This window comes from Onthophagus taurus, chromosome 2 (genome assembly GCF_036711975.1).
Source record: "Onthophagus taurus isolate NC chromosome 2, IU_Otau_3.0, whole genome shotgun sequence".
In the NCBI taxonomy this organism is placed as follows: domain Eukaryota; kingdom Metazoa; phylum Arthropoda; class Insecta; order Coleoptera; family Scarabaeidae; genus Onthophagus; species Onthophagus taurus.
Genome location: NC_091967.1, coordinates 21,398,446 through 21,419,527, shown reverse-complemented (window position 1 = coordinate 21,419,527; position 21,082 = coordinate 21,398,446). Strand labels below are relative to the sequence as shown.

At 34.6% G+C, this 21,082-nt stretch overlaps 1 protein-coding gene across 2 annotated transcripts in view; it reads right to left on the bottom strand.

Annotated features, from left to right (window-relative positions):
• The window catches only part of LOC111426260 (heterogeneous nuclear ribonucleoprotein C), a 230,884-nt gene that overhangs the window by 93,864 nt on the left and 115,938 nt on the right, over positions 1–21,082 (bottom strand). For both annotated transcript variants that reach the window (XM_071194494.1, XM_071194495.1), the window contains exon 4: positions 20,327–20,434. In XM_071194494.1, the coding sequence (XP_071050595.1) occupies positions 20,327–20,434 (108 nt within the window). The remainder of the gene's footprint in view (positions 1–20,326; positions 20,435–21,082) is intronic.

Genomic DNA, 21,082 nt, shown 5'->3' with positions numbered 1-21,082 from the left:
TTTCGCCGAGCACGGCACCTGGAGTCGGCGGCGCGAACTACTCTTGACTATTTCAGAACGCGTCCAAACCGAGGCAAACAGTCTGAAATCGGGAAATAACAGCAGCCGGCTGGAACTTCCGCAGGAAATCAACCGGGAGCCCGCGGCGAATTATTAATTAACTACTTCTAACGTGCTAACTTAATCGAAACTCTATTCATTTTAAATAGGGTAGGAGGAAACCCAGTGAATCACTTTAAATATTTATGTTTTAATTACAATTGTCTTTGTTGAAAGTATATCTTAAAGTAAAGTATTTAACAATAACTCAAAATAACAAATTTTATTATATCAAGTTTGATTGTACTGTGATGATGAATTAAAGTAAATTCTTTTTTATATAAGTTTCTCTGTATCGTACCATGTGGAATTACACGTTTTACTTTATTGTAGTCAAGTCTCCGGTGTCACGTAGAGATTCTCAGAGAGTATTGTTGGGAAGGTCCATGGTATGCCCGGGGCACATTTCATCCTTAGGGGCGACATTAGCAGGACTCTGGGCGAGGGGATAATCCGGACAGTCGATAAAGCGTGAGTACGGTCTCCCGGCGCGGACGTAAAAGGCTTTCCTACGATTTCCACTTGCACTATTCGCGAGGATCCGCCTTTGCCGTTACTGTCGTCTGCGGCATGTGCCCAAGGAATGGCCAGGAACGGCCCAAAGGCGATTTCGGTCTCCCTACACGGGTCCTGCATTAGCCAAAGAAAAGCCTAAAGGCGAACGATCCCAAAAAACTTTTATACAGAAAGTATCACTGTCCCAAAGAATTTTTGTTTGTGATGTTTCCCCTTTTGTCAAAAGCAGATTTATTTAATTACAGTAAAATCTCAACATAACAAGACATGTCTGAATATAGAGCCACGGTTAAACCCGAATGTTTCTAGTTCTAGTTGTAGATTTAGCTCAATAGAAAATATACAACAATCTAACGCTGAATAACAACTAAAACTAGAACTAATACTTGAATTAGAACTAACACTAGACCTAAAAGTAGAAACGTTCGGGTTTAGCCGTGCGTCTCTTAAGACGGTTAAACCCAAACGTTCTAAAAGTTCTAGTTTTAGTTTAACAGAAGTAAGCAATATAATGATATCTAGTGTAACTTACACGTCGTCTCTACAGACGACTAAACCCGAATGATTCTAGTTCTAGGCATAGTGTTAGTTCTCATTTTACACTTGCACTGTGACTATGTAGAACTAACACTATACCTGGAACTAGAATCATCCGGGTTTAGCCGTCTTTAAAGACGTGCGGCTAAACCCAAATGATTCTAGTTCTAGGTATAGTATTAGTTCTAGTTTTACACTTGAGTTTATGTATAAACATGAAATAAAAACTTGAGATTCACTGTATTTCATTTTCTTTTTAAGGGGGATGTGTTCATTTAAAACTACTTTAATCTTTGTTACGCATCCCAAATCCTGCGTTCTATGTACAAATTGGTCTTTGTTTTCGGGGTGGGATTGTTATGTGGAATCCCTTACGTCGTTAACCCTAACTGATGTTGCGGTAGAGAGCTACGACATTAATGGAAAATTTAATGATGTAAATGTAAGGGAGTGTTTAGGATGAATACCAACAATCTTTTATTATAAAGTCCATTAAACTAAGGAAACTAATAAAATTTAAATTAAATATGAATTTTTAAATATTAAAAAAAAATTTATTTATTTTCTATAATCACGTCTACGAGATGATATTGTTAAGAGTATATTCCAGTTTTATCTCGTTTTTATAGGTTTAATAACTCGATGGAACCAAGAGCACAGTCATAGAATTTACGATCGAAGTAAAGCGTCTCTTCGTGGGCGTCTCTTGGTGTTTCGTGCATACGGTAACCATCACGTTCCGTATAATTAGACGTGGATCACTGACGTTTAGCTATATAACTTTTACGGCATCAGTATCTTTTCGTACAATCGGTTGTAAAAGTTCTAACAGAATTTCAATTAAAACCATTCGATGAAATTGACAATCAGACATCAGTCGAAAATCCATGACTACATTTAGAATAGAATGACGTGTGATATTGATGATATCGTTGGAATGAGAAATGAGTAAAAGGAAAAAAATTGTTCGTTTCGAAATTCTAAGGGGAATTTTAAGATGGAATTCGCTCGGAATGTCGTTACCTGTTCTGAATTCGAATATTAGAACTCGCCGGTCGAAATATAAATAGCTTCGGAATGACTGCACGCATTTTGCAATAGTAGAACGAAGAATATTTATAGGTACGTTTACAGCTTTGGAATAAATATCTAAAGAAAACTAAAGATTTAACAATTGATTTGAAATATTTTTATTGAATAAATTTAAAAAAATGTATTTACCAATTTAATTACAGTAAAATCTCAATATAACAGACTAATATGGGAAAGGGAGTGTCCGTTATAGGCAAAAGACTGTCATATGAAACATTTTTAAACCCGACGACTTCCTGATTTTAGGTCTAGCTTTAGTTTTAGTTTAATAAAAATGTACAACAATCTAATGCTGAAAAATAATTAAAACTAGAACTAATGCTAGCAATACAGCTAGCACTAGAACTAGAACTAGAAATATCACTTATATATAATCATTTATATTATTATAATATTATATTATTAGCATCATTTATATATAAATATACTGATGTATTAAACAGAAAATATTAATATTAATAATGACTTAAAAATATTTTGTCTATTATATCCGAAGTAGAGATGTTATAAAATAGTATTTTTGGGGATCAGGTGCAATATGTTCCTGTTACTGCAGAGTAATAGTTCCAACTACCTGTTACATCTGTTTCTCTGTTCCTAGTGATACAGCATAAATGCCGAAAATGACAAAATAGGATGATTTTTCTTAATAAAATCAACTATAACCTAAGTACTAAAACTGACGGAGAATGACGTTATGGACAAAAATAAAATAATTCCTAATGCATCAAGAAATCATAAACCAGAATTATTTCATATTTATCTATCACAAGTTTCTAGTGATATAGCATAAATCACAAAATGTCAAAATTGGACGATTTTACTTAATCAAATCAACTATAAGGTAAGTACTAAAACTGATGGAGCAAGACATTATGAATAAAAAATATTCCTTAAGAATCATAATACAGAATTATTTCATATTTATCTATCATCAGTTTCTAGTGATATAGCATAAAACATAAAATGTAAAAATTGGACAATTTGTCTTAATAAAATCAACTATAGCGTAAGTACTAAAACTGATGGAGAAAGACGTCATGAATAAAAAATATTCCTAATGCACCAATAAATCATAATGCAGAATGATTTCATATTTATCTATCAGCAGTTTCTAATGATATAGCATAAACCACAAAATGTAAAAATTGGACAATTTGTCTTAATAAAATCAACTATAGCGTAAGTACTAAAACTGATGGAGAAAGACGTCATGAATAAAAAATATTCCTAATGCACCAATAAATCATAATGCAGAATGATTTCATATTTATCTATCAGCAGTTTCTAATGATATAGCATAAACCACAAAATGTAAAAATTGGACAATTTGTCTTAATAAAATCAACTATAGCGTAAGTACTAAAACTGATGGAGAAAGACGTCATGAATAAAAAATATTCCTAATGCACCAATAAATCATAATGCAGAATGATTTCATATTTATCTATCAGCAGTTTCTAATGATATAGCATAAACCACAAAATGTAAAAATTGGACAATTTGTCTTAATAAAATCAACTATAGCGTAAGTACTAAAACTGATGGAGAAAGACGTCATGAATAAAAAATATTCCTAATGCACCAATAAATCATAATGCAGAATGATTTCATATTTATCTATCAGCAGTTTCTAATGATATAGCATAAACCACAAAATATCAAAATTGGACGATTTTTCTTAATAAGATCAACTATAACGTAAGTACTAAAACTGATGGAGGAAGACGTAGTGAATAATTCATAACGTCATTGCAGGTGTGTTAATTATCGTACCCGACATCATCATTGCAAGTATGCAACCAATATCACAGTATTGGTATTGCAATACGCAAATCGCGTATTATAAAATAAATAATGTGGTTGCATACTTGCAATGATGACGTCGAGTACGATAATTAATTAACACACTGTACAATGTATTCTATACTAACCTATATCCATATACCGGGTGTCCCATCGGTTGTAGGCTTTTTTGACGTCTAAATTTCAAGATAGAAACTTCAAATTCGATATGTATTAAGCCACCCTACTTGGCCTAATTTTTTATTATGCCATTTACGTTTTCGAATAACGAAAAAAACGGACATGATTTTAATTTACGGCGAGGCAAGGCTCAACGCTTGCTTAGTATCACAGATGTATTCGAAAATATTTCCGGATAGAGTCACACCTCATGTGAAAACATTTCAAAGGTTTGTGGATGGATTTATTCATGTGGGGCACGGTAAAAGAAATTGTTTATCAAACGTTCCTTTATAGTAGAATCGTTAAAGTTTATAAAACTAGTATTTAGTACTTACTATTTTTTAAAAGTGTTCCAAGGAATAACATATAAATACTTGTTCCAAAGTAACAAGTACAAGTATCGATTAACACCTCTAATCCCTTGTACTTCTGTTATGTCGACGTTTTAATGTATTGGTTCTTTTTGATGTTGAAATTCGACATACGTATAAATACCTAATAAGTATGTAAAAAATGAAAAGGATTTTCTGAAGAAACAATACCGCTGCAGTAATTAAAAAGGTCTCGGTGGCGACTACATTTGGCCTGGGGCCAACCGGAAAAAAGAAACCCGTTAATTCGTCTAGTAATTATCCCGAAAGTTATTCTGCCAAGAGGCGCAGAGGTCGCGTCGGAAACTCGTTAATCTGACCTTTCTTCGCCTCTCCTGGTTGGGAATTTTGTTATTTTAATATTGCCGAAGCGGAAAGCAGTTCACAAACAAGGCACAGAACGGCCGTGGGCATCTGTTTCCTTCAATTCACCAAACGGACCAAAAGCGGTAAACAGAGACAGCTTTAATTATGCTGAGGATTAATTACAGCACCAATTAATGTAGTACAGACCACGCTTTTCTCAATTTCCGTATACCTACTGAGTTGTATCTCCACGCTATAATAGCGATTGTGACATTCCTGTTATAACGATTTCGATGATTGCGCGGTTAAGGGTTATAGAAACGACTTGACCGAAAGAGATTTTTATCTTTGAAACGTTTCAGGTTGGGATGTAAATCGTTTCGGACCACATATTTTTTTGATTGTCAGATGCAGATTTGTTAGGGTCAAACGTTTCCGATGGAATCGGAAACGAGTGTAGCGATGTTAAAGGTAGTTGACCTTCGAAGGCAACCTAAGATTCGCATCGTCAATCGACGCACGACGACGACAACGGTCTGTGGAAAACGGACGACAAGTGCCTCATGAATACCGACGTGGTTACCGGATCCTCGTCATGTCTGGCGGCCCCGATTTGTTACTAACACCGTTGACGTATTGACGTGTATGGGGGTGGCCCACGGGGGTTGAATTTGTAACGGATCCGGCCGACCGCCGACGGCTGTCCGACCGTTTCCGTACTAAAATGGATTACCCGATTGATTTCCAATGAATTGAGTGAAGTGCTCTCCGAAACGGATTTTCCCTTTTACGGCGCATGACTTTTATGGTTCTCACCTTCAACCCGGTGCGGCCACATTTTATAGTTCCCGAAACTAAAATCTTTTTTATTATTTTCCTCTCTTATTTTTCTCGTCTTTTATTTCCGTGCCTATCTCATCATATTAAAAAGTTAAAAGAAAAAAAAAATTGAATGATGAATGTAAAAGTCATTTTCCAATGAAAACGAAAAGAATGTGACCCTTTCTCGGTAAAGCGAACTCGTTGGGGGCATTATTGAAATTGCCGTGCAGTTTTGCGAGATCGACGTGTATTTCGAGCGTTCGGACAATGGGCGACGGAACTCGTAATTCCCAGAAGAGGTAGGATGCATGTGGAATCGGATCAGGTGGTGGTTGGGGCAAAATTCACTTCGACAATAGACCAAACGGTCCATAAGAGACCACATAGATATGGGGCAGGAAATACCAACGTAAGGAAAAATGTTAACTATTTTAGAAAAATTTAAAAATATTTCTAAATAAAGTTAAATATGTATCTTTATTTATCTTTGGGTTTCTTGCACAAGAAATTAGTGAACCACTTAAAGTTTAAGTGCTTTGCCATTACGTCCTTAAAATTGATTGACCTTGCTATTTTGCTATTAATTGAAACTTCTAAATATGGAAGAGACGAGTTGCGGTGCGTTTGTCGTGAATATAGATTCATGTGCACTCCATGAACCCGAGTAATAGCTGAATTTAATTCTCGGTTGAATAATGTCATTGCAACCACAAGCAAACAAGAGACTAATGGCCGAACTGTTTAACCCTTTAACCCTGAAATTATTAGTTTCTAACTATTTGTGATTTCTCTAGTGAATATTAATGATAAACGCTATAAAAATAATGCTTAAAATAAATGGACCGCGTTATATCGCTATATATAAGCGATATTTCATCGTTTTTAGAAATTTTCATGCTGCCTGGTAGGTAAAGGTATAACTTATGTTAGAAAAAATGCAGAATACCGAAAGACCTAAAATACTATTTGTTTTAAAAGATAAAGCTAAGCGCCAATCACATTATATGATTTCAAGTCCGTTTTGCATCATACGTCTAAGAACCGACTTAGATAAGACACTTACATTCACCAAGAAATTCTACAATAGAAAAACTAGATGAACCTACAATTTCGGGCCAGTGTCATATTCTAGATGTTAGTATAAAATTAAAAGTTTATGTCTTTTATTTTATATAGACTTTAAGTCTAACTAGTTTCGGCCCTTGGCCATCTTCAAAGACTCTACAAGTAGATTGATATCTCTCATCTTATCCATTTTACAAACGACAGCGGTAGGTAGCACTAGTTAGCATAAGATCCATGGATTGAAAGCAAAAGAAGATAAGGTGAAGCCCATTATAGTGCGGTTCACGAATCGGAATATCAAGATAATAATTTATACCAAGAAGAGCAAATTGAAAGGCACCAATGTTGTAATCAAGAAGGATCTGACGTTACGTAGAATGTTGTTGAAGGAAACAATTAAAAGAGTGGGTTCTCGTTCGGCGGTATGGACCAATAACTGTAATGTTTATACCAAAAAGGATAATAACATTGTGGAAATTAAGTGCCTGGAAGATATTTATGAGCTGGTGGGAAGAAGGGGTGAAGGAAAGAAGGGAAGCATACTAAGTAGTTAAGTTTTCTTTTGCTTTTTTTTTCTTTTATACGTTTTCATCTGAACGTTCGCTCACTTTGCCAAAGATTTCTGAGGTTAGACAGCTGCTGAAGTATCATGTGATTGATATTTTTTGTATTTCTGAAACCTGGCTGTCACCGGAGATTACTAACGATGTGGTAGGGATTAACGGCTATACCTTCTTTCGTAAGGATAGGACGGGCGTGGCGGGGATGTGGTCGTATTTGTGCGTTTGAATTGCTGTTTGGTTGATTGTATTGATGAGATGGGTTATGAGCGGATATGGGTGTTAATTAGGTTGGGATTCCGAATTGATTAAGAATTGTTCTAAGCGTGGAATATAATGCAAGGCCATAGTTGATATGCATTGTCTGGAATGAACAAGGTGTTTATTTACAAAGTTTCTTGGTTTCATAATACTTGTTTATATAAGTCATTAATCTTAGGCCCATATTGACCCAGAAATGCTGGGGCGGGTCACAGATATTGCGCAGAGGTGAGATTTGTTTATCAAAATCCTTAATTATTGATTAACATGACAATTAACATTGTCCGGGTTAACAGGCGAGCTTTGAGCATCATAAATACTACATTTTCAGGCAAATTGAAAGGTTTAGAGGGTTAACATTAAGAGAGAGACTTACAGTTTCCACGATTTGTAAGTACTGTCACTGACGTATTTGGACATTCTAATAGTGTCAATACCAAAAATTCAACTGACATAGACGTTTAAGAAGTAGTGGTTACTTTTAACATAGTTTCTAAAATAGTGAAAAAGTTAAAATTGTAATTTTTCCTGTGCTCACAAATTGAACATTTTTATTGATAATTCAAGGGAAGCATTTGCGCAGACTTGCTTTTAATTGCAAATACAACATGAATTGGCAACTTTTTCCACTTATTTCAATCTGGTGTTAAAAATACAGAATGTCATTTTTTTTGTATGACTCTCTTTAATGTTTCTTACATTTTTCAAAAATGCTTCATGTTTAGAATTGTCACTGAGCCAGAAGTGAAAAACCAACCGCATTATTAAGGATTTTGTTACATTGCTCGACGCATTTATCATAGAGATACCGAATGTCCATGAAATTGGATAGAAAATGAAATGGTCGGTAGACAGAGGTATTAGGGCTTAATGCTACAACAGAAAAAATCTTTTTTGCACGCTTCAACAAACTGGTCTCAACCATAATTTAGACTCCGTTCTCGCTGTAAATCACTGCTTATCAGTTTTATCTAAAATTTGAACGAGACAGGGTTGTCGATGGTGCCAACTTGGATGTGTAAAATTATTTCAAGCATGTTCGCCAAGTTATACAGGCTGTTTCTAAATTGATGCCAAAGATTTCAAGGCGATTTTTTAGCAAAACTTAAGGGGTGTCTTTCATATAACTTTTTGTTCAAAACCCCTTCTTCTCCAAGTTATAGACCGCTAAAGTTAAGGGAAAAAATCTGCAACTTCCTAATCTCTTGACATTTTACAACTAACAGATTGTTAGTTTGATCACAAAAAATAAGATAATGCTGATTTGCTTTATTTTTTTGACTAATAATAAGCAATCTGAATTAATTCACTTGAGTCTGTGTATTATTTTATTTTTTCGTGATCAAACTAACAGTTTTAGAAGAAAATGTGAAGAGCCAAAAGTTGTATTTAAATGATCATTTTTAAATAGAAAAATGCAGGCGCATTAAAAAGTTCTCTTCTGAACCTCTGTACCGGACTCAGTATTCGAGTAAAATACGCTGAAATCGTGCAAATTTATACAGTTCAGGTATTTCACAAAAAAATTTCCAACACTTTTGCTCGGCAACCGCGTATTGTATTTGTCAGTTGAAGCGATTGACATTGTTCATTTTAAGCCATATTACTATATGTGCTGTTGAAAGACTTATAGACTTATAGTAGACATTTCCATGCTTGATGTCTTTGCTGCGAGATGTTATGACCAAAAACATTGTGGCCAGCTGGAATTAGCACCATACCAGGTGAAAAAATAACACTTGGACTGCAATAATCTCCTCTTATTTAAGTTTTACTTTTAAAGAGAAATGTTAAAAGAAATCCTCTGTTGTTGAAAATTCCTGAATTTGTAGTAATTTTTGCTTATATGCATATTGATCCCACTACGAAAAGCTTGAGGTCATAAATACTTACAAATTCACGTACTACACCAAAAGTCACGTAACATTTTGCATTAAAGTCTCTGCTAGATTCCTGCCTAATTTGTTGTTTATAATAGGAACATTTGTTAGGTGATAACTGAATACATCCAAAAAGGTTACTATTCTGTAAGTTAAAGGATCACAGAATTCATTATGTTCTTTTTCATGACACAATTCCAAGAAAGACCTACATCTTCTTTGCAACCACAAGGTGATTCTTGTAAACTCTTGAAATAAATTACGCCTATTTTTTCTTTATATTCTCACGTACATGTCAATGTTTCTGTACTTACACCTAAATTTTTTAATAGAACCGGAAAAACTTTACGGCTTCTCTACACATTGAATGTAATGTGATTTACTGTTAATGAACTTGAAGTGTATTCTTTGTGAACATGTTACCCAATAACACTACAAGCCTCCTTACAAGGTTGCAAAAACTAATTCCAGAACAAAAATGTTCTGAATCTGCATCAAGAAATAATCCTTTTGTACTGTCATCGCATAATTCACTAATATAATTGCTAAGGATTTGCCATTAGTTTGCTTTATTGCATCACCAATTGCAAACAACCCACCCATTTTGTACAGTGTAGTGGTAATAACTTTGTACAATTTTTTTATGCTTATCACATTTTCGCATGATGAGAAAACAGTAAAATATCACCTTTACAATAATCACCTAACAATAAGAACTTACTCTTGAGTTAGCTTTTAGTTGCCCCAGTTTTGCAACGACTTGGATCAAATATTAAGATAGAATACTTCAAAGCCTTAACATTTAGTACAAAAATTAAAATAAATTTTATGAAAAGTATGAATAACTTTTGACTGAATTTGTGATTACATAAACAATTGACTAATCAAAACTAAATTAACTTTGAGTTATCGAATCCAGTTAAATTTAAAGTTACAAAGTCAAGAACATTTATTTCACCGTGCTGTAATAAGTGACATTCTAGACAATGAAATGTAAAAAAATGTTAAAAATAAGTTACTATTATTTTTAGATTCAAATAACTTTTCTGTTAATGTAATTGTTGTACATTGTACACGTTAAAAATATAATAATCGAAGTTTTATCTTCAACATATTAAAAAGTTGGTAAATAGCTTTGGTGGTAACCGTATAGGCAAGCAGTTAGTTTTCAGATTTACGCGCTTAACGACCGGGAATAATTTACGGGAGAGATTATTGCACCATTTTGATGATTTACAGATTAGGGACACCTGGTAACGCTGGTCGTCGTAACTTTCGAAGCTCGCGTATTTTTAGCTTTTCCTTTTTTAAAAGAAGAAATAAATAAACACGACTGCAACTAATATCCTCGTCGTTCTCATTTCTGAAATATGTCCGTCGTGACTTTGATGTTCATTTATTAGTCGGGTGGGTATGATTATTTAGGTTAGTGCCACTATGTTGAAGCGCGATTCTCAGAAGACCTCGTCAAACTCGTCAAAAAGTTACGGTTTCTGGTGACTTTAGTGAAATATTTGCAACTCTTCAAGAAGGAAATGCGTATTTGGGTTGTATTCGGTGCGCATTAATATCAATTTGTGAAGTAAGGAGGGGAAAACAATAGATTATCGAAGCGTTCCGTTTCGGTAAGTCCTCGAAAACAAGTTGGCCGTAGTGCGGGAAAGTTTAAATTAGTTTCAGATTTGGCCTGGCGAACGAGCTATGGGAACTCACCTGTTTCCCCGTACGGGACCCCTTCTCGGAAATAGTTCGGCGACTCTGGGACGGCAATTTTTATCGAAAAATGCTTCGGAAAGTTTCATCGCGGATTTACGAGGATGTAATTCGAATCTTTAAACTATTTGACGTTTTGTTTTTCAAATGTCCATGGATCTCACGTAAATAACAAGGACTATTTTAAAAGTAGGTTACCCAATTTTCCATAACTCCCCTTTATAGCTTCCATCCACCCTTAATCAAAGTTATTAATACGTTTTACACCCACGTTGCCCCTCCTTTCTTAATCGCCGTTTTAGTAATTTCCGAGATTAACTCGGGGCGGATCTCGACGACAAATTGGGCATTAAAAGTCGAGCTACAAGTTTGGCTATCGTGACGACAAGATGATACGCTACTCGTTCTGCTCAGGTTAAAGGGGGTACCAATTTATCTTCAACATCGTTGCAATCCCTTCGGGAAATCCACCGACAAGCCGGCAATTGTTTAGTTACACGAGCTTTTACGCGGATTCATTTTACTTGAATGTGAACGAAAGTAATTAAAAAGAGAGGTAGAGAATATTACTTTTTAATATTCATATAATTAAAACGCGTTGTTTCAAAGTAGTGTTCTGGTGAAGAAGCTCTTTAACTAACCATTCGTTTGAAACGATTTGAGTGCAACATCAAACCGAAATTGAGTTGACCCAACGGTCATAAAATTTATTTCACTTTAGAAGTCGGCCGAAAACAGACCGAGTTTAAATAGTGAATCAACAAACAACCATGAAGGTTAAGCAGTAAGTGGAAATTATATAGCGACGAAAAATCTTAAAATCGGAACTTGACTTTTGCAATTTTTAAGTAAACAAAGTAATAAGAACAAAATTTTGTGTTTTAAAAAAGTTATTGATCCTGATTAGAATAAAATGTGTATATTTCGATTTCATGTTTATTTTATTTTGATTTTTATTTAGATATTTGAAAAAATGGCTATATTTTCGTAGAGAAGTTTTAAACAAAGCGTCACCTCTGAACGTTATTTATTATTCAAATTTATCGGTTTTGGAATATAAAATAGACGTAATGTAAAAATGACCTCGTTTAAATATAAATGGGGTGGAAACCTTTTGATGGATCACCTGATATACTATGCATTCATTTCAAAGAACGTACATCGAAAACTGCCGTGTAAAAACGCAATCATTAAATATTGTTATATATTCAAAACGGAGATTTTTATCAATAACAGCCACACCGTGTATTCTAAAAAGTGAAGAGAAATATTGACGTTATTTATTATTTTATCCGAAAAACATACAATTTTTTGGAGCAATATAGTAGAAATGACAAACTAATTTTAAAAACTAATGACCCGTGCTTAATACGTACGGATTTCGACATTCCTATTTAAACTTTCAAACATTTCAACCTCGAAACACACGGTGGCGTTATTGGGTCCGAACTACGTGAATAGTTTAACGTTTTCATTCTATTGGACGCGGGACTTTTGGCGTATTTTCGCTCACCGGAAAATTGGATTTAGTTTGTAGGGATTTACGAGAATATTTTCACCGCGCAATAAATAATAGTCGGCTTTCCTTTATGTTGTTATTCACATTTGATTTATACCAATTGTTTTTTTACCATTTTTTGTCAATATTCATCAGCAGCTTTTTTAGCTTTTTTTGTGTTATATCTACGGAATTTATATACCTTTTTTGTTATGAAAAAATTGCATAGACCAAATTACAAAGTTTTTACACAAATGAATCGTTTGAACACAGTGTATTACTAAAAAACTATCATTGAAAAAAATATAGTAATAATCGAAGTTTCATATACTAGTTGAGTCGGAAGGAACCGACTAAACTTTAGGAGTCTATTGTACGCTTGAAAATAATGTAAAAAAACTCATATGTTGTTATCTGATTTTCATTTGTTTTCAATTGATTGCATAACTAAACATTTTACGTTAACTTCACATTTTCATTTACATTAAGTGCTACAAAATGCCAAGTACTTATTCACATTTAGAATATATGTTATTTGTATTTGGTTTTTGTAATGGAAGTGCTACAGCTGCTGCAGATGAATATCGTCAATGGTTTCCAAATCGCAGACATCCTAATAAAAACGGTTTTATTAGGGTTTTCAATAAACTGTGCGAGATCGGTACACTTCTCAGCGTTAAAATAACATCTAAACGAGCTACTCATCAATGTTGAAAACATTTTGGATCTAGTAGAAGAAGATGCAACGAGCAGCTCATGCAGAGTTGCTGTTCAATTAGATATTCCACAAAAGAGAGTAATAAACACACTTCACGAGCAATGCTTATATCCATACCATATAGGTAAGGACAACATGTATTGCGAGAAGATTATGTTAAACGAGTCGAATTATGTCGGTGGATAAATAATGATCATCGTGTTGTATCGCATATTCTTTTCACGGATGAAGCAACATTTACCTGTGACGGCCTACATAATACTCGTAATAATCATGTATCGAAAACAACTTTCAATACAAGTTTGTGCGACTAGTTCAAAAGTGAAGTATACAAAGTCAAAGTTGACACTAGAAATGCTTCTTAGGCACATTAATTACATTTATGATTCCAAGAAAACCTACATCTCACGATTGATGTATCAGTTTTCTGCCGGTTGTGTATCTGCAAACATTTCACTACATTTTATCTTTGCAACGATGTATATTATTAGAAATACCCCTTATTAAAAAGTTTATGTACTAAATAATTGAGGAGATTACTTTCAAAGTGCAACATTTCTAAACTTTCATTTTTGAAGTAAATGTGACTGTGTTTCCAATGATAGCAACATTTTCTAACTAGTTCTTACAAATTCTAACGAACTCGTACGACTATTACAATACGGTCAAATTATTTTGTTATTTTCATCAATTTTCATGCTAAATTTATGCAAACATGTTCGAATGTGTATTGATAACAATGAACTGCTACAAACTTATTACTTTGGTAGAAGAAAGAAATTCTGAGACCAAAAAAGTAAACAATGCCACAAGATCTGTCAGAAGATTACATATTAAATAACATTCAAGACAGTTCATCAAACAATAAATGGGAAAGATATCATCATAAATCGATACAAGTAATTCTTAACATACTGATAGCACAATGTAAAGTAAAAGACACTGCGCAATGCAATAACTCTACGTATAGAAGAAAAATCGAATCAATTTAAAAAAAAGTGATAAATATCATGAAAATAATTACTATTTTGCTCTAAGTCTTAGAGACAAGGTTGAAAATCATTGTGGTTCCTTGATCAGGTTTAGGACGTGAGATTTGTAATACAGTGCGAGCAAGCCAAAACATTACAATGAATACCACATAGATACAAAGTTGAGAATCATTTTGGTGTGCCTGAAGCAAACTTATCTAACCTGATTAAGTCGAGTTCGCTTACAGCCGATGCGCTACAATTAATACCACGTCGATGCAAAATTAGAAATAATTTTGTTATAACTATTAATACCACATTGATACAAAATTGTAGATCATTTTATTTTGCCTCAGTCAAATTTATAATGAAAGATGTGTGACATCGCCTAATTAAGTTAGAGTTCGCTTGCGGTCGAGTCGTTATAATTAATACTATATCGATACCAGGTTGAAAATCACTGTCGTGCTTTAGTCAAGTTTAGAACGTGGAATTCGTGATACCGTGTGAACAAGGCGAAGATAAGATATTACAATAAATGCTACATTGATACAAAGTTGGGAAATATAATGGGATGCCCGAGGCAATCTCAGAACGTGGAATTTGTGGAAACTGATTAAGCAGAGTTGGCTTGCAGCCGAGGCGACACAATTAATACTATATCAATACAAGATTGGAAATAATTTTATTGTAATAATTAATATCACTGTGTCTCGGTCAGACGTAGAACGTATTTATGACGCCGTGTGATTACGACAAGATCTTTTGCTGCCGAGGGGTTACAATTTATACCACATTGATACAATATCGGAAATCATTTTGTTGAAACTCGGTCAAACAGGATGTGAGATTTATAACACCGATTTATTGGGATATTTATTTTCAAAAATTAAAAAATTGGCCTTGTTACATTATTCAATAAGCACTATATAAATGCGAATGGTTTCCAATCGTTTTAAATTTACTATTAAACAGTGTGAAACATTTAATAAAAATACCACTAGTTGATCAATCAATACTTCATTCAAATTTCTATTCCAATTTATAACAGCTATTGTAATAAAACTTGCCAATTCCATGCTGGTGAACTTTACTACGTTAATGGTTATGTTCCACATATGAGTTATTATACCAATGAATATAATAACTCAATGCATCAAAATTCATCGCCAACATCACGGACTTTATGCATTTGTGTCAAACTCCGAATTATATCACTTTCATTTCCTATACAATGATTCTTTCATTTTTTTATGAATACTGTACGCTGGTTTTTTAATCTTGAGATGGCGGGCATATTTTTGGTTAATGTTTTTGTTAACGTTTACATATACGGCTTTGGGTTGGTAGATATCCCAAGCTTTGTTCAGAAGGAAAAGCAAATGTCAATAATCAATTGGTAATATAGCAAATTCTATGATCCTACATCCAGTCAGCAGAAACTATAGTAAGTTGAATTACAATAGTTTTCGTCTTGTGGCATAAGATTAAAATATTTAGGTTGTTAACTAAGCAGACTTGTGAAAGTAATGTCATTTAACAGGAAAGAAAATTAATACAAGGACCAAGATAATTCTAACAAATACAAAAAAGCGTATTGATGTCATTAAATTAGAAAATATTTAATTTTCAGTTAACTCATCTTATTTTACTTACTATTAAGGTAAGCACTTTTTTATAACATTAAAAATGTTCATTTATTATGCCACTACTGCCTTTTTGAACTGAATTTTTGTTCAAGGCTCAATTTTAAACTCTTTTGGGTCAAGAAATCTGTGTAATCTTTACGTCTGTTTATGTTGGCAAAGTATCCATTGTACCATACGTCTGCAGCAGTTTTTAACATCAATAATAACATTACAGAAGAATTGTTAGATTATTCGGACATCAATCCTAATTATCTGCCTGACCACATATCAAACTTTGTTTTGTCTAATTTGGCTGATATACTCAAGTCTCCAAGGGAGGAATAGCAAGCGTAGAAACGATTAGATCGCTGTACAAGCTAAAAAGTACTAAACTTGCTTGAGAGACATTCTAAATGCCGAATTTAATACTACATTTTTTAAATCTAACAAGGAATAATGTTGATAGTATCTATAGAAATTTACAGTTTAACCAAACATGAGCTAGATCGCGTCGTTCGCAGGACAAAGACCGTGTGAACACACCTTTATGTAATTCAAATAAACAAGATTCATAGCCTTCGTTGCTTGCACGATATGTATTGTAACGATACAGTTCAAAAAGATAACCCTTGTAGAACCCAAAAATAGGCTTGTCGTTCGATAATGGAAAAATCGTAGATATTCTGTAGGTATTCGTATGTAAAAAAGTTCTATATATTTGGCTGTTCAGTAATCTCACTGTGAGAGTTATTGTTGGTTATCACATTGATGATGTATATATTTTGATTTTCTACGAATACATTTTTTAGCTATGCTATAAGTACATTGTCGCTATCCTGCGGACCTACTTTCTAGCATTTTTAAAGGAAATTATTTTTAGGATAATTATTAGCACAACTAATGACTTTGTAGATAAATTTTGTTAGAGGAAAAATTCGTTTCGGCTTAATAATGGCGAAATTTTACCCCTCAAACTCAAGAGACCTATGCTTAATTAACCTGAAATATACACTTTTTGATCAATGATAAGACGAGGTCGCTTGCGACCGAGGCGCTACGTTTACCACCATATTGATACAATATTAGTCAACACATTCCAGTCCCTCGGTCACAAGATCTCATTACACACATATTCCTTTCTCTTCTTTATTAAGCCGAGTTCACTTGCGCCCGATGCTCTATTTTGTATTTTGAGTGCAGCCCCGTTTATACCATGTCGGCAAAACGTCAGATAACTCATCTTACCTCAGCTTGACTTTGAATAGAGAGTTTTACCCTGAATTAAGCTCAGGTTACTTGCTACCAAGCAGTGACAAATCACATCGACACAACATTACGGCAACACCGGTGGATCTTTCTTTTTCTGCCTTTATTAAGCCGAGGTTACTTGCGGCCGAGGCGCTACGTTTAATACCGCATTAATATTGGTTGTTGCGAGGTGTTAAAAATTAAACCCAACTCTGTCGTTTTATTTAATTTATTCCCAATTATAATTGCTACAAAGGTGTTGACATTTCGGTGGTAACTTATGATCTAAATTTCTTTTTCGTTGATTCCCAGTTCATCGAAGTTCGCACCTAGATCGTACGATTTTCTTAACCAATCACATTAAAGAATTAAAAAAAACACGTAACAAGTTTATTGAACGATTATTTATTGATTTTGCAAAAAAAGTAGAACTGGGAGTCAGCGATTCACGTGAGCACATATGTCGAAATCTAAACAACGAATTTAATATTTATTTTTTAAAATAACACAAATAAAATAACTAAAAGAATAAAATATGTATATATATACTTATATTATATAGGAGGTAAAGCAGGGCTTTACAACATGGTCAACACATTGCAACCCCTCAGCTTAATGAGGCGATATATTACTTTCTTCGTTTCAATTATGCAGAGACGCTATATTTGATTTGGCAGTGAGCAACCTCGGCTTACTTGAATTCGTGTTGACCGAAAAGCCGTTTCATTACCTTTGAGTGGTGTGTCTTATTCTTAATCAAACTCGGGTTGCTGGCGGCCGAAGAGCTACAATTTATACCACATCGATGTACCTATGTCTTAAAAGATTGATGATATACCTATATGAATGGTGCTTCTGCTGAAACACATTACTGAAAGATTTTCTTTCGGATAGATTAAAGATTATTATTATCCTAGTATCATAAATTCCAGAATAATGAACAGCTTCAAATTCAACCTGTATATGACTCAACGACATCCTTTATTAATCGGGTTAAAATCATCGCAGATATACTCCATTTTCCAAAAGTAATACTACTTTACAATGGTATGATAATAGTGATAATAATTTTAAGTAAGTAAACATTATGATTCAGTTTTTATATTTATAAAAGCTTTTTTTGAACAAGCAACCATAGGACTTACACGGATAAAGCGGGGTAAGCATCATGAGGATGTTCTTGTATATGTGGTTTCGTATACAGAGGGCCTCGTAGCCGTAATAACTTACGGGGAATGTGCATTAGGTGCGCTGCAATGCGCACCATCTTTCGGACGAATTAATAACGCAGCGAGCGAGCTCACGGCCACCTGGGATGGTGCCGAGAATTTAAGATGTTGGCCCCACGAAGACTGTATCGCGAACGAAAAAACACCGCAGCCGTCGGTGATTCACGTTTATTTTTATGTTGCCTTCGTTGTAGGAAAAACATTTTCTACGAACTGTCTCGTTTAGAAACGTAAACCCACGCGGGCGTTTCATAATTACATAGACGTTTTAATTTAACGTAATTTTAGTAAATTTATAGTCGAAATTTCTTTGTTGAATAAATAAATACGGTGATGATAACGGAGAGATTATAGTAATAAGAAAAGTCTTCACAATACATCTAATAATTCTTCATTATACTTTTATTTACGAAAAACACTAGACGCACTCTTTCGGGTCCGTTGGGAAGGAGACTTTCACGTAAGTCAACCGGCGAACAAAAGGGCTCCTTCTAGTCGCGTCGCTATTTTTCAGTAGCGGGCCCGTGTTTTTCAGCAACAGCAAAAAGACAACCGAGCATCGCTAACAAAGGCGCATCGGTGGTAAACGCCGGCGTTACCATTGTTACCAACGTATTTTATACCGCGCCGTTTTTTTCATCTCTGTTTACCGTCCGAAATAAACCCCGTTAGGAAAAAAAACGTTGGTGAGGGGAGAACACCAACCGATTTTCGCGTTACGCCCGGAAGCGCTGCAACTGACACGCAATATTACAAAGCCGGGTTGAAACAAAAGACGCAAAAGAGAAAAAAAACAAATGAAAAAAGGCGATGCGTCGTTATTTATGTTGATTATCGGCCGCGGTGCGCCGCGTCGCTATGTGAAAACGAAAAAAAAGGGACTCTAAGGGAAAAAATAACAGGTGCGTATATCATCCGGCCCCTTTATATCCCGAGAAGGGGAAAATATGCAGACTCTTGAGTTTCTCTTTTATCCAGAATATTTCTTTGCTCTCAGAAAGATATATCAGGCAATTCACTTTCATTCCATGCGAAGAGAACCGTTTTTTGTATTCGTTTAAGCAGAAGGTCGAGAAGGCAAAGAAACGGAATTCCTGAACACAATAACTTTATATTACTATAAACACTCAAATGGTAACGTAAACGTTGCCGTTTTTTTTTTCAGACAATGCCCATTCACATTATAAGAAAATTGCTTATAGTGGGCGGTAAAGTAGGTATTTTAAGCAATTATTTCCGCCAGCTCGAATCCTGTTTACATTACGTCGACGTTCATTGTAAAACAAACCTGAGATCCGCGCAAACTTTATTACAAATTTGAGATGGGCGTGTAACTTTGCCATAGGAATTTCCCTTCTGAAAGGTTCGACCTCTTTGATCTACGCGGAAAATTACGGCCACTCGGTTTATGGCGCCGCCGTCTCTGAAGTTATTCAAGATTAAGGTGGATAACGCGTCTTCCATTCCCGGTAGTACGCCAACGTTTCTATAGAAGTTGCGGTACCACATCCATTTAAATATATCGAATCGTTTTGAAGTATAAGGATTGATGTAGTATGTCATGTAAAAACTGAAATATTTTTTTATTAAAATCGCGTTTGATTATTTCATGCGTTTAATTAATTCGCGAACTATTCTCTGCTCTCATTGTCAATTTTAAATTCAATTGAACTGTGGGCATGTCCTCTAGTTTAATTCTACGCAAACGGATACAAATCACGTATTCCAATTCCCAATATTTTGTTTGTTTACAGTGTGGAAATTACACAAATACTGATTAACGTGATACTTTTTTGTGGGACGCTTTTGATTTAAAATAAAAAATATGAAAAATATTTACTTACCTAAAATTTGACTAAGTACTGTCCTGCCGTCTTCTCCCAGACATGCGCTTCTGGCATCGAATGGGTTTGTGAATTGGACGAAAGCGTACCCTTTGTGCATGGAGATCCCTGCAAACAAAGAAGCTCCATTTCAGGTCCATTAAAATCGCTTCGATATTTTTCACAGTTTACGAGCCTGTCGTGTCCGTAAAGAAGAGGAAACGGCCGTCCCTCGGCGTATATTAAGAGGGGACCAGGCTTAAGTGGCGTATAATTAATCGCTTGAGGGAGGCAATATGAAAATTTATGCGCGTTTTTCACAGGAGGTGTCGTGACGGGGACTTATTAACATATCCATCGTTTAAGCGTGTCGTGTCGTGCTTTCCGCTTCGTTTTTATATTTTGTTATATATTGCTAATACATACTCACGCGCGAGACACATTTTAATTAAACTTGTTTTTTGCTTACTAGGTTTGCTTTACAATTTAAATTTATTAATGTCTCCTTATCATTGTTATTATTAAATAGGTAGGTAGAGGTAATATGATTTATGTGTGTGTGGTCGTAAAGTAGATTGAAAATATGAGGGATCAATAAAAATACAATTTGCCATTTTGCGGACGTTGTTTAGATCGCAACTCGTGAAGAACCGCCGATAAGTTATTTGGAGGGTAAAAGTGATCTTAGTTGAAATCAAGCGGAAGCGAATAGACCGAGAACAAAGCGAAAACGCACTCTGAAAAGGGGTCAGGGCGGTAACTGGCTTGCTATGAAAT